The 15124-nt window shown below is 42.2% G+C and overlaps 1 protein-coding gene across 3 annotated transcripts in view; it reads left to right on the top strand.

Annotated features, from left to right (window-relative positions):
• Window positions 1–15124, top strand: part of zbtb16a (zinc finger and BTB domain containing 16a) — a 218610-nt gene that overhangs the window by 72565 nt on the left and 130921 nt on the right. For all 3 annotated transcript variants that reach the window (XM_047378740.1, XM_047378742.1, XM_047378741.1), the window contains exon 3: window positions 11019–11116. In XM_047378740.1, the coding sequence (XP_047234696.1) occupies window positions 11019–11116 (98 nt within the window). The remainder of the gene's footprint in view (window positions 1–11018; window positions 11117–15124) is intronic.

The following is a 15124-nucleotide window of genomic DNA, read 5'->3' as shown; positions in this document are numbered from 1 at the left end:
TTGGGTTATTTGCAGGCAAAGCCCAGCTCTCTCTGCCTCCCTCTGCTTTCAGCTCCACTCTTTGCAAACATCATTTGCTGCCCTCAAAAGTGTGAAGTTATTTTCTACCCATCCTTCTAATCCTTATTTAACCAGGCTGCTTGACTAGGTGCACGCTGTCATTTATAGTAATGACCGAGGGGAGAAGCTGCAGGGAGCCGCACTCAGACGCATTCACACCTGTGTGCTGTCCTGAACCAACACACAGCCACGGCCCGTAACCTCTGCACGCCCTCAGATCCCTCATAGGTCCTTTCATTGCAAACCTGTCCACAGGAGTGGTTCTTAAACTTTTTATAGAAAGGACCACCCCAATAAATCCTAAATTCTTCCTGTTAACCACATTAACAGCCATTTTGAAAACATTAAAGTCGGACACATGTTTTTGGTTAGCCCCTTTCTGCCTGAATCTGTATAATTGTATTTTTTAAATTTATTTGCATTTTTGCTGTTAAGTAAGGCTGCAGCATTTCAGGAAAATGCAACATTGCAATATTATTGTTGAAAATTAGGATGGAGATATTGATCCTTTCCTCACTACTTTTGTAGCATCTTGTTCACTTAGCTCTAGATCAGGTGTGGACAGTAAAAGTAATTCAGACTGGCCAAATGCAGGGCAGCACAGTCACTGCAGTATCAGTGTTTGCAGTATCCTTATCTCAGAGAACGGCAGCTTGCTGTTTATATATCCATCATGCTTTGTATGCTTGTAATATTTGTTGATTGTTGTTTAAAACAGCAGAAAATGATTTTAGAAATGTTTTTTTATAAAACCCTGTTAAAGAAAAAAACAAATTAACACTTTTTGCATTTGCAATATCAGAATTTGAATCAGTTATTGCATCCAAGTAGTCTTCTGCAATTGCAATACTGCACACAATGAAATTTAGATCATTATTGTATGTTGATATATTGTGCAGCTTTACCGTCAAGCTGATGCCATTGTAGGTTGAGATTGTTAATTTGAATGCAGGACATGCAGTAAATAAAAATGTGGATTTTTGGTTTACAAAATAGCAAAATTAGGCATGATTGCGTATAGCTCCGACTGTAACACAATGGCATTTCTAAGATGACAAAAATGATTAATTTTTTTAATATATAAGCAGCTCTAGTAGTCTGTACTGTGGCTGTAAAGATCAACATGCTGAAAGTAGCCCATCTTTATGGCTATATCTGCATATTTACCACATAACTGATACCAAAATATCTACAGACAGCCTAAGTGCCACCAGTGATGTGATCTGTGGGTCTACAGTATTATTCACATATCCATGTTAAGTAAATTGATGATGAAGAGGATTTTTGGAGCTCTTTAATGTTATGCTCATTTTTTGATTGACTGGCACTGTTAGCATTCTGTAAGGGTGTTCGCTCATAATTTCTCTCCAGTCAAATGTTCTCCTACCAGACAGAGGTATTTGTTCTATAACGCTCCGGATCACGTTCTCCTGCCGGTGTCACCTCTCAATGCATAAAATGACTTTGTTGGAGCAGGAAAGCACTTCGCTTTGAGTGGAACTGTAGAAGACTGTTTGAAATGGCCTCGTTCGTTACACTAAGGGGCGTTAAGGTGTGAAGCTTTGGGGAATCCAGGAATCTAACTGGGATTAGGTTGAAACAGTCTTAATGCTGGGAAAGCTCAATTAGAAGTGCCTTATTATTGATCTCCAGCAACTAAAAGATGGTCTTCTAACTGGTTTGGCACAAAAGTGTTAATAATTGGTGCACATTTTAATTGTTACAAAAACAAGAAAAAATCTTACGTAGAAATTCTGTGTAAATAAAATATAAGTTGTTTAGGAAACCCTTTGTCTAAATAAAATGATTCTCTAATATCAATCAAACAGTAAATTCTATACTCCATCTTCATATGTGAGAAAAATGTGAAGATTTTATAAATTTTAACATTAAAATGGATTCATTTAAATAAATTAGAATATTTTAGAAAACTTTGTTTATTTAATTGTTTCTGTTTAAAAAGCAAAACTCATATGCTACACATAAAGAGTGGTACATTTCAGTGTCTGAGACAACTGGAGTGTTCTTTTAGATCAATAAAAAAAGTAATTTTTGTGCAAAAATTGCTGTCATCTCACTAAAGGACTTCAGACCACTGATCAACCGTCTAGTCCTTATTCCTCCACAGCACGTCTAAGGTGCTTCTGACACCGTCTGGTTCAGGATTAGCTTAACACAAGGAATGCCACAGTTATAGCTCATGTCCTGCATATGTATGTTGGACCTCTGACTCCAGCTGCTGTCCAGACCTTGTATATCTCCAAACTCTGGAATTGTCTTTTCCTCAAATTTCAAACAAGGCTGAAGTTACATCTTTTGCTTGTACTATTTTTTTTTCTACCACACTTTTCCCTTCCACTAAACTTTCCATTAATAGACTTGGTTACAGTGCTTATTAAACAGCAAGTGTCATTTTGTCTTAAGTCAATATGATTGTGTAGACCATAATATTTCTTTATTAAAAGTATTTTTATAGCCCTTATATAATACTTTTATTTTCTCATGAACTGAATTTTGGGTTTTCATGATCTTTAGGCCATAATGATCACAATGAATAAATGCTTGAAATAATCACCCAGTTTATGATAAATCAATTTTAAATGACTTTAAGAAAAACTAACTTTGAAATTAGATTTTAATGTGATGAGATGTACCTGCGTATGGAGGTCTTGGCAATGATCATTAATCAAGACTCAACAATGCTGGTTCTATTTTTGAAACTATTGATTCATCAATTGTTTATCAGGGTGGCTTTTTACTTTATTTCAAACTAAACTAAAATGATAAGAAAACTGTTATTTAAAAATCATTTAACTGCCTAAAGGTTTCGGGGAAGGTATCACTTTGTTTTTAGTGTGACTTTAGAGGCCTTGAACATACGTACTGTAGAAATTCAGTTGTTTCTGCAGTATATGAACGATAAATCTTTAGCAGTCTGAGTCAGTGCCTTGAATAGTGATTTTCCTGACATATTGCATTGAAATTGTGAACAGTGATGCCGCCGCCTGTTACTTGAAACTGTGCCATGGTGCTCTGCCGCTTCACCCCCACGTGTCTGTTTCAGCTACATGGGTGTGGGGGTCAAACCAAGCTGTGGGCTCGTCTTGGTTCTGCTCTGTCCTTCTGTTGAAGAGACAGAAGGAGGAAGCATGTGGTGACAATAGAGAGAAACAACTTCCTATATAACAGGAAGAAACCTTCTGCAGAACCAGGGTCAGTATGAGCAGCCATCTGCTGTGACTGATTGTGTCTCCTTCCTATCTTGTCAACTACCAGACAAAACAGTGATCCGCCTGACAAGGAGTACTTTCTTTTGGAAGGAAAAACAAGATGTGTACACAGTTAATGACAGCAATGGCGCCATCAATGGCTTCATCCAGGAAGGAAACATGGAAAAACACAGAAGGTAAGGGGCAGGGGTACCTTCTACTCGGAACTTAGAACCTTCCATGCCGTTCCTAGTCCTATTTTTTTCAGCTGTTCTGATATGTAGAAATAAATAAAGAAAAATGCAAAAATATGTTGCATCTATTATATAATGAATTTAGGGAATAAATGACAGCAGCAGATAAGAGGCTGTTTTGATTGACCTGCACAGCCTGGTGTAAACAGTTCCATGTCCTTTCAGTCTTTAATCAGATTTGTTTTAACTTAAATGTTTAAGGTGTGCCATTATAATTTGGTTTTATACAGTTTTGCATTTATTCAGGTTTATGAAGTCTGGAACCTTTTGTCTTAGACTCACTCCTTGAAAACAAAAAGATTCATTTTTTTCCGTCTCCTGAAGGTTTGGTTTAGATAAATTGATGCTATTTTTACAATTTAGAACAGGCTGGAGGCTTAAAACAGCCAGTGGGAATTTTATGTTTCTGTATGTCAAGCATAACTGATTGGAATTGTCATGATTACATTACATTTTTAACATTGTGCTGATGTATCTCCTCACTGCTAGATGTTGACACCACGCATACATATACCACATGACGATGCAACATGTTTCCTACCGTTTCTATTATGAATAAGAGTTATAGCTGGTTTTCTCGTCAGATGGCCTTGGAGCAGATTTTGTCTGTGGCTGGTGTCTGTGATATTATAAATAACTCAATAAGGATGAAAATCTCCCTGTTCCTCTGTCTGTTTTCTTTTGCTCCTGCCCTACCACTCATCTATGCTCAACACGAGTGCTTCGACGCTTCGTGTGTGTGGCTTGAATTTATATGAACGTCTCCCCGACGAGGGACGACGGGGGTAGAGTCATTGATATGTGCAGCAGGACTCTGGATAAACAGCCCTCGCTGAGCGGCGTTACGACAGCCTTGCCTGATACATTTAGAATGAGCAAAGACAGAGAGGTGGGATGATGGGAGGGTGGCGGAATTGGATGGATGAAATGACAACAAAGGGAGCTGCTTTCTCATGCTCCTCCAGACAAAATGGATTCATGTAAATGTTAAGAACCTCACATGGTGCATCAATAGACAGGACTGTGCTTTAGAGAACAACAAATAAACAATGAGGTATATCAACTTCTGGGCTCTTATATATGTGAAGATCAAACTCCTTTTTCATTCGTCTCAATCATCCTTTTGTTTAGTTTGTGCAGAATGGACCTAAAAGTCCAGTTAATAGAAGTCCCCTGGACCTCCTCTCTTGGTGTCTCTGTCGTAAAACCAAAGTAAGAGGTGGTGAATGTACACTGGGCGGGCCACTCAGGGCTACATTAGGATCAGCCTGCCAAGTATCACTGAAATGCATGTGCATCATTACAGCTTTGTTTGCAATGACAGGGAAGTCATACAGCAACAGTTAGCTTTCATCATCAAAAGGATACTTGCTTTGTTCAGGCTCTTATTTCTGCATTGCATTATACAGCTTATGCCATGGATCCATTTTAAAGTCTTTTTACAGAGCTACATTAGTAATGCAATGCTTTTTGGCCTCCCTTTCCTTTTAATTCCATTACAATACCTTGTTACAGTTCTGCTGTTGTGTTGCTACTATTCTGTGTTCTGTGACAGGCTTAGTTACTAACCGAGATCGTGTGCCGTTAAAATGTCCGAACAGTTCAAGTTGAGAGAAAATCTGCCTTCCAAAGCAAATATCCAATTGCATTTAGCATGCAATCATCTGGCTAAGTTGGCCCTGAAGAAGCCCCCGCCATGTTGAGGCTGGTTGTGTAGGGAGCAGTTTGGAGTAGCTAGTGTCAGAGTGACACAGGATTTCAGTGCAAGACAGTTTAACTATACACTTTAGATTATTTTGTTATTTGTGCAAACAAATATCTTTTATGTCAAAAGTCTAACGTTTCTGATCTGCTTGTAAATGATGATCAGAGCTAAACTCTGTGTATTGGGCAGGATTTAGAAACACTCGTATTAGAACACAGTTTATAAAAGGTTTTGCAAATGCAATCCTGTTCCCTTTAGAAACACAGTCATGTGTTTAAACTGTTCTGTCGAGCATTAACCTACATTCACTCCAATGTTGAAGTTAACCAGCTAACATTGCAAGATGCATAATATTCTGCAGAGTAGATTGATTTAGGGGTGTTCTATATTGCTGTTGACCAAAATGACAAAACAGCGTTAAAGATAATTCCGTGTGTAAGTTTATTTTCCATCATGCCAAAAATGTTGTTTTTTGGTTGAAAGTTAGTCAGACAGGGAAGTTTTGGGATCAGTTTCAAAAACTCTCTCTCGATTGTTTTTATTTTTATTGTTTTTATTTTTTTATTGGGTTTTGCTCCACTGCCTCAACGCATATTCTAGGACATCTAAATGATTAAAGCCACCTAAAGACAAATAACTTGATTTATATCATCTTTAGTGTTTATGTCTTTGTTTATTGTTCTCCTGTTTCAGTGAGTTTTGCAGGTTACCTTAGCTTACCTTTGTAGTTCTGATATAAAAAAGATGGCAGGTGGGTGTTTCCTTTACTGAATGTAGCAGTAGTTATGATTTATATGCAGCCAAGTCCAGCAGCAATATTAGGCGGTAAAAATAAAAGAAAAAACTTGTGAATTACACGAGGCAAGCTGTTACGGCTCAATAACACGGGCCTGAAATCGGCTCACATTTCAGTCGCACACACAAGTGAAGTCAAACAGCCCTTGGTTGGAGCTGCGTTTTACGAGGAGGCACACCGCACGAGGTGATCAGCATATGTTCTGTTGACATAAATTTAAAATTTACTGCCGCTGTCAAAAGAGACTGTTGGACAAAGTTGATTATTAACTGAGTAAATGGCCTGAAAGAGCTTTATGAGAACTTCCTTAATGGCTACAGTCAGTCTGTTTCAAATCAGCCTCCATCCCTCCCACCGTGGAGACAAAGACATTCACACACACACACACACACACACACGCACACACACCTTTCACCATCTATCTCAGAAGCAGAGCATTAGTTAATTATGGTTTGATTTGGTACTCTAATGTCTTTTTGAAGATCTGTAAAATAATCCACCTGGTTGGTGGCAGCACCAATGAGTCCTTTTCGTTTTTTGGGATCCTACTCAGTCTTGAAAAATCTCGACTTTAATTTAATAATGTCGCACAACTGGAAAAGAATCCCTGTACAAAATACACTTTGGAAAACTATTTTTCTTCCTAATTCCATTGTTTGAAATTTGGATCCATCCGTCGGTCTGTTTGTTCATCCATCCTGTGTTCCATTCGTTTGTCCTTCTGTCCGTCCATCCATCTGTTGATCTATCCAACTATTTGTTCTGCTGTCTTTCCATTAGGGCTGCACAATATTAGAAAATCTTGGGATGCCAATAATATCGGTGAATACTATAATCAATATGTGATGCGATGAATGACTATTTTCTTCTTTCCTGTCTTTCTCAACTGGCTTCCATCACTCTGTGTCTGGTGTGAGCATCTGCTGCTGTGAGACTGTGTCCAACTGGCTAAATATTACATTAGCATGAAAAACCAAGTTCATAACACTTGGAATATATCAGCCAAGCGTCATTGCACTCCAAGCAGTCCTTTGCAATATGAATATTGCACACATTGATATTGTGATGAGGATATATTAGCTACATATTGTACACCTCTACTGTCCATCCATCCATCCTGTGGTTTTGAAGCTTGAACACAGTAATAAACAGCTATAAATTTACTGTTTAGTTTTGTTTTTTAACGTTTTCCAAAAACTCAGTAAATTTGAGACTGGAAAAAAATAGGACTTTGACTTGGAAAAAATGGAAGCCTGTGCTTTACATCCTTAAAGTAACTTTATTCTGGAGCATAAGTCAGGGCAGGCTTCTAATAGTAATGCTTTGCAAAGACTGGAATATTTTAACAGGCGCTGTTTTCATTCTGTTCAACATCAAGCATTGTGCTGTTTCACTGAGCAGGGCTGGGTGTTGCAGTTAAATTTAACACTCTGTGCTCATCAGCTCTACATTTAGAGAGTGAAAAAAGCAAAATGTGGCGGTTCGACTTTGAGTGCCCTTAATAAGTCTGTCCATGCCTTATCGGTGCTCTGTCGGGTTGGACACAATGGTCAGATTGAGGCAGGGCACAAAAGGCTTTAGAAAGTCTTTGTGTTCTGTGTGTGTTGCAGCTTGCTGCTTACGTGTGTTTCCCCCCTTATCGGTGTAAAAATGAGTACCTCACGTATGACCCCTTCTGTAGCTTTGCTCAGGTTGCTGTATCATTCGTGGAGATGACCTACCATTTATAACACAAACATAGGAGATAATTACAAGTCAGTTAACCAGAGAAAATATGCAGTTGATTTCACCCATGGTGAGGTAAGCAGTCTTTAGTACAAGTGTTAGTTGGCTTTTCAAGTGGAATTCAATGTGGCTGTGAGACAGTTGCTATTAAATCATGGTACTATGTTAGTAACTGCAGCTGTTAGACATGTAAAATATCTGTATGCCCACTTTCTTGGTGTCCAGTTCCTCTGCTGTTTCTATGATATTCTACTCATGGAAAGGAGGTATTTGAGGTGGTTCAGGTATCTGATCGGGTTGCTTCCTTTATACCTTCCTTTGGAGGTTTATTGGACTTCTCCATTTGGAAGTAGACCCAGGGCTGACCCAGACACGCCTTAGATCCCAAGAATGAGCTGGAATCAGTGAGTCTTGCTATTATCCAAGATCATGCAACAGGTGCAAGAGGAAAACGTGGACAATCTTTTCCCTAGCAATCCACACTAGCTCCTTGTGGGATATCACAAGGCAACCCTGGGCCAGAAATAAATTATAGTCTGTCCAACAAGTTCTGGATCTGCCCTAGATTCTGCTTCCAGTGGTATGAGCCCGAAAAACCTTCAAAGGTACATGCTCAGGAGACCTGACCAGATGCCAGGACCGCCTTAACTACTACCTTTGTTGAGAACTGCAACCTTACCACGTTCAAGGGGTTTGAGTACACCTACAATCCTGGGGAGATGTTGGCCGTTCTTAAGCGTCTGGTAGGGTCTCCTATGGCAGATTGGTTTGAGTGGGGGGGTCAGACCAAGAGCGATCTCAATGAAGTAAGAGGATTATTGGTTTCCTTAATGCAGAATAAGGCAACCTCCTGGAGCCTGGAGACCTAGTGGTTGAGCCCAAAATGATAATAGGAGGCCTCCTCCACCTGAAACCTCAAGAATACAAGTTGAGTATGGGTGCCCTGTGAACTTAGTGGCGTGACGTGATATTGCATAAATGTTAGAAAATGGTGGTTGAGTAGGATTATTTTCTTTGCCAGGTGTGTCCCTATATCCTGTCTATGTAAATGTTTCTCCTTTTTTTTTTCTCTTCCCGTTTTGGGGGCAAATTTAGCATTTATAGGAACTTTTATATGCTTGCATCCTCCAAACAGCAGTCACTCTTTCTTTGATTTCCAGTGTCTTTAAGTTTAAACCACAAAACAGTTATCATGACTTATGTGTCCTCTTAACATTGTCTGATCCAGTTTCAAGGCTTTTATGCAGCAATTAATTGTGAGTACTCTTCTTGACTGCTTAAACTGCTGCAGCCGTCGCAGGAGAAAGGGTTGGAATTCTTTTCTGTGTCTCGTCATTGCACGTGTCATTGCAACCCCCCTCTTCTGATTTGAGGGGCACAAGAAAGCTGTAAATCAACTTGCATTCGACATCTGACATCAATCAGTCATGTTTTGGGAGAGCAGCACCACCTCCTCCTCCGAGACTTTGAGAGCCGCCGTGATGGATGGCTGTCATCTCTCCCAAGTTGAGCGGATCTCTTATCAAGGGCATTGTTTCCCCAAGAACTTGCTTGGCTGATCAGTCTGTGACACCTGACTTCACGGTGGGATGTTGAAATCTGTTTGACATTGTCTTTTCTTTCACCCTGATGTTGAACCATACGCTTTTCTTTCTGTGCTACGATTTTGGTATGATCAAGCTGTGTGAAATGATGAGCTGTGGAAGATTCAACCCTGAAACAGCGACGACTTGACAAACAACCATCATATTTGTGGGTGTGTGAGAGCTGCCTCTCTCAAGATGAAGTATTTGAAGTATTTAGGAGGCTTAAGGCTCTGTGGCAGTTGTGTGGCAATTCTTGTCACCTTAATTGCTTTAGAGTGCTGTTTCAGATATCCTTCAAGAATTATATGCTTTTTACTGAGCCGAGGAGTGCTTCAAGATTTCGTAACACAGGCGGTTGTAGTGATAGTCTCTCTGGTCTGTTATTTAGTTACTTAACCTTCAAGGCCTTTACCACATAATCAAATATTGACCCTTTGTCTTGTCTGACCTTGTGCACCTAAACTGTGTGTCAGCCTAATGACTGTCCATTTGGAAATAGCGGATTTATTGCGGTCTAATGATTGACCATTCTCATAAAGCCATTAGCTGTCCAGCAACTTTGCATGAAGGAAGCATTTTGATTTGATTTGCTGCAGCTTTGCTTGAATTATACTTCGACAGTTCAGTTGAGCTCGTTTGTTGAAGTAAAGGTTATTTTTGTCTGCTGATATAAGTTTTGTCATGAAATACCAAAGCCCAAACATGTGGTTTTATCCTACAAGTGCTTCGTAAAAAAGACACTTCATGAGACATCTGAGCAAGTTGCTGCACACAGAGTGCTGGTCATTTTGTTTTCTTGGTCTTTGCATACCTGACTTTTTTGGTGAGAAATGGAGCAATCTGCATTTAAACATTACAAATCCACCATGTGCACTTTCTAACTTTCTATTATCTGCTCATAGTCTGTTGTCAGAAAAGGTGGACATATGACTCTAATAAAGATTTACCAGCAGATGGTCACCTAATATTATTTTGGTTTGTTTCAGGGGTCGTAATCTGGCATATTTTATAAGAGTCAACTTGGATCAGAACCGCAACTAATGAAAACGAGGTGTAATCAAACGAAAATACTATTTATTTATTTATTTATTTTAAATAAAATGAGATTTGAGCATTTTTCTGATTGTCTTCTTTAATCATTTATTAAACCACCATGTAAAATAAACAGATGTGTTTGATTTATATATTAAACTCTGATTTGTTAGAGTCTCAAAGCTTTACAAATTCTCCACTGACAGATGTCAATTACGTTTTTCACCTCATGTTTTTAAAATTTTTGAGATTGGGTCATGAATTGTTGGGTTTTTTTTTTGGCATTAGCGGCCTTTATTCACAGTTACCAGACAGGAAATTGGCAGAAATAGAAGGCAGGAAGACAAGCAGCAAAGGTCTCAATGTTGGGAATCAAACCCAGGACAGCCGTGTCGAAGACTATAGCCTCTGTACTACCCCTGGTTACCTTTGTCTGAAAGTTTAAGTGTTGCTTGAGAAAGCTTTCTTTAAATGGAAAGTGATGCAACGAAGGACCCCTGGTTTAAAATAATGGAAGAAGGTTAGAAAGGGGTCAGAAATCGGGATGCAGCAAATTGACCATATGTATAAAGTTTAGCATATTCTAAATGACTTTCTTACCAGTGGTGTATAGTTGTTGGTAAAAGGCTGTTTTTTTCCTGTTGTCCACAGAAAGATGCACAGTGGAATGAAGACCTACAGCTGTGAGCTTTGTGGGAAGAGCTTTCTGGACAGTCTCCGTCTACGGATGCATTTGCTGTCTCATTCAGGTAATTAACATTATTATCTATGTTAATAGTATGATTTTGTATCATGTAATCATTGTAGATCTGAAACATATATGCATATCTTTATTATTATGAGAAATAAATAGAATTTCCACATTTTTGGGGTTGGTTGTTTTCTATTTGATTAAAATAGAAAAAAGGTTTTGTCTTTTCTCAGCAACATTAATGTGATATTGGTAACCCTGTCTTTGAATCAACTTGCTGTATTCAGCCAAGTTTGATGAACGGGTGCACCCAAATCTGTTTCTGAGTAAAATCTGCTAGATGTTAACGGTGCTCCTTACTATAAAATTAAGAACGTATAATTATATTATAAGGCTACACGGTGGCGCAGTTGGTAGCACTGTTGCCTTGTAGCAAGAAGGTCCTGGGTTCAATTCCTGGCCGGGGGTCTTTCTGCATGGAGTTTGCGTATTCTCCCCGTGCACGTGTGAGTTCTCACCTGGTACTCTGGCTTCCTCCCACAGTCCAAAGACATGCCTGTTAGGTTAATTGGTAACTCTAAATTGCCCTTAATTGTGTAATTGAGTGTGTGCATGGTTGTTTGTGTGTTGCCCTGTGATGGACTGGCGACCTGTCCAGGGTGAACCCTGCCTCTCACCTGTAGACTGCTGGAGATAGGCACCAGCTCCCCCGCGACCCACTATGGAATAAGCGGTAGAAAATGACTGACTGACTAATAATATTATAAATGTATAATTAAAAAGTGAGATTAATAAAAAACAAATGTTTTGTGTTGTGGACAACATTTTCCATTTCACTATAATAAGTTGTCGGTGAAAATCCCACCCTAAAAAACTTTTAAAACGTCTTTAGCTGCACCAGCTGCTTGTGCTGGAAGGTCAAATTAGTACCGTTCTTGATTTGCAGTGAGGGCCTTGTGCAAATAGCCCCCAGGCTGTACTTTGGACATCACTGCATTAAAGTATTGATAGGATAAGCAGTCGGATTCAGAGTACCAGTGTGTCGGAGCAAAAGGACCAAAACAGTAAAATGTTAATTAAAACATTACAAACCACTTTATAATGTACAAAGACTACCTTTCGACTAAATTTAACCAATGCACATGTAAGGACTCCTACATATTTCCCGTTTTAAATTTGTAGGTGCAACACTTACCTTAAAATTCCTGTGCTGCAGTCTGGTTTTATAATCTGCATGTTGCACAAATTGTGAAATAACACAACACTGAAGTTGGTTTCTCATTTATCTGTGTTAAAGAGTGGTTGCACAGCTTTTTTATGGCATCTGTATATAATAATCTAATGAATTATTAATATTAAAGAACAGTTTCTGGTCTCTGATGCCTGTGTTTCATTAGTAAATATTATAAACAATAAATGTAGTACATTTTTATTTGGGTTCTGTGAATGATGCTCAGATCGAATTCAATGTAACTAGACCACGTTTAACATGAAAGGAGCTCTTAAAATCGGGACCCAAATGGCTCTGACATCTTCTCCATTTAACACCCCCCGTGGCCGAGGCCCTGCTACTGAACCAACATCTCACCTCCTCCAGCTCCTCCGGGTGGAGCCCAAGGCGTTCCCAGGCCAGCCGAGAGACATAGTCCCTCCTGCGTGTCCTGGGCCGTCCCCTGGGCCACCCTACGGAGGTGGCCGGGCAGACCGACCAGTAAATTGACAGCTTTGCTTTTCGGCTCAGATCTCTCTTCAACAGAACGGACCGGCACAGTGCCCCCATTACTGCGGCAGCTGCACCGATCCGTCTGTCAATCTCCCGCTCCATTTTTCCCCCACTCGTGAACAAGATCCCGAGATACTTAAACTCCTCCACTTGAGGCAGGAACTCCCCTCCAACCTGAAGAGGACAAGCCACCCTTTTCCGGTCGAGAACCATGGCCTCGGTCTTGGAGGAGCTGATCTTCATCCCAGCCGCTTCACACTCGGCTGCGAACCGCCAGGTCTTGGCTAGAGGGGGTCAGCAGGACCACGTCATCTGCAAAAAAGAAGAGGCGAAATCCACTGGTCCCCAAACCAGACCCCCTCCGGCCCTTGGCTGCGCCTAGAAATCCTGTCCATAAAAGTTATGAACAGGACCGGTGACAAAGGGCAGTCATGCAGGAGTCCATCATGCACCGGGAACAGGTCCGACTTAGTGCCGGCAATGCGAACCAAACTCCTGCTCCGCTCATACAGAGACTGGATGGCCCCTAATAAAGGGCCCCCGATTCCATACTCCTGGAGCACCCCCCACAGGGCATCACGAGGGACACAGTCGAATGCCTTCTCCAGGTCCACAAAACACATGTGAACCGGTTGGGCAAACTCCTATGAACCCTCGAGCATGCTGTGGAGGGTATCGAGCTGGTCCAGTGTTCCACGGCCGGGACGAAAACCACACTGCTCCGCCTGAAGCCGAGGTTCGACTATCGGCCGGACTCTCCTCTCCAATTCCCTGGCATAGGTCTTACCAGGGAGGCTGAGGAGTGTGATCCCTCTGTAGTTGGAACACACCCTCCGGTCCCCCACCACCTAAGGCTGCCAGTCCAGAGGCACTGTCCCCGACCGCCACGCAATGTTGAAGAGGCGTGTCAACCATGACAGCCCAACAACATCCAGAGATTTGAGGTACTCAGGGCGGATCTCATCCATCCCCGAAGCCTTGCCACCGCGGAGCCTTTTAACCATCTCTGTGACTTCAGCCTTGGTGATGAAAGAGTTCAACCCCGAGTCCCCGACCTCTGTTTCCACCACGGAATGCGTGATGGCAGGATTGAGGAGATCCTCGAAGTACTCCTTCCACCGCCCGATAATGTCCTCAGTCGAGGTCAGCAGTCTCCCACCCCCACTATAAACAGTGTTGGCGAAGCACTGCTTCCCCCTCCTGAGGCGCCGGACGGTTTGCAAGAATCGCTTCGAGGCCAACCGGTAGTCCTTCTCCATGGCCTCACCGAATTCCTCCCAGGCCCGAGTTTTTGCCTCTGCCACAGCCCGGACCACAGCACGCTTGGCCTCACGGTACCCGTCAGCCACCTCAGGAGTCCCACAAGCCAACCACAGTCGATAGGACTCCTTCTTCAGCTTGACAGCATCCCTTACTGCCGGTTTCCACCACCGGGTTCTGGGATTGCCGCTGCGACAGGCACCGCAGACCTTACAGCCGCAGCTACGGGCAGCAGCATCGACAATAGATGCGGAGAACATGGTCCACTCGGACTCTATGTCTCCAACATCCCCTGGGATCTGGTCAAAGCTCTCCCGGAGGTGGGAGTTGAATACATACCTGGCCGAGGGCTCCGCCAGGCGTTCCCAGCACACCCTCACTATGCGCTTGGGCCTGCCAAGTCTGTCCAGCCTTCTCCTCCTCCAGCAGATCCAACTCACCACCAGGTGGTGATCAGTGGACAGCTCAGCCCCTCTCTTCACCCAAGTGTCCAAAACATGCGGCCGAAGGTCTGATGATACGACAATAAAGTCGATCATCGACCTCCTGCCTAGGGTGTCCTGGTGCTAAGTGCACTGATGGACACCCTTATGTTTGAACATGGTGTTCATTATGGACAATCCGTGACTAGCACAGAAGTCCAATAACAAAACACCACTCGGATTCAGATCGGGGAGGCCATTCCTCCCGATCACGCCTCTCCAGGTGTCACCGTCATTTCCCACGTGGGCGTTGAAGTCCCCCAGCAGAATAATGGAGTCCCCGGGAGGGGCACTATCCAGCACCCCTGACAGGGACACCAAGAAGGCTGGGTACTCCGCACTACCGCTCGGCCCATAGTCCGAGACGACAGTCAGAGACCTATCCCCAACCCGAAGGCGCAGGGATACGACCCTCTCATCCACTGGGGTAAACCCCAACACGAGACAGCTGAGCTGGGGGGCAACAAGCAAACCCACGCCAACCCCCCGCCTCTCCCCATGGGTCACTCCAGAGTAGAAGAGAGTCCAACCCCTCTCAAGGAGACGGGTTCCAGAGCCCACGCTGTGCGTGGAGGCGAGTCCGACTATTTCTAGTCGATAT

The sequence above is a fragment of the Girardinichthys multiradiatus genome, chromosome 11, assembly GCF_021462225.1.
Source record: "Girardinichthys multiradiatus isolate DD_20200921_A chromosome 11, DD_fGirMul_XY1, whole genome shotgun sequence".
NCBI classification, from domain to species: Eukaryota; Metazoa; Chordata; class Actinopteri; order Cyprinodontiformes; family Goodeidae; genus Girardinichthys; species Girardinichthys multiradiatus.
The sequence above is the reverse complement of the archived record's forward strand: the minus strand, read 5'-3'. Positions and strand labels throughout refer to the sequence as shown.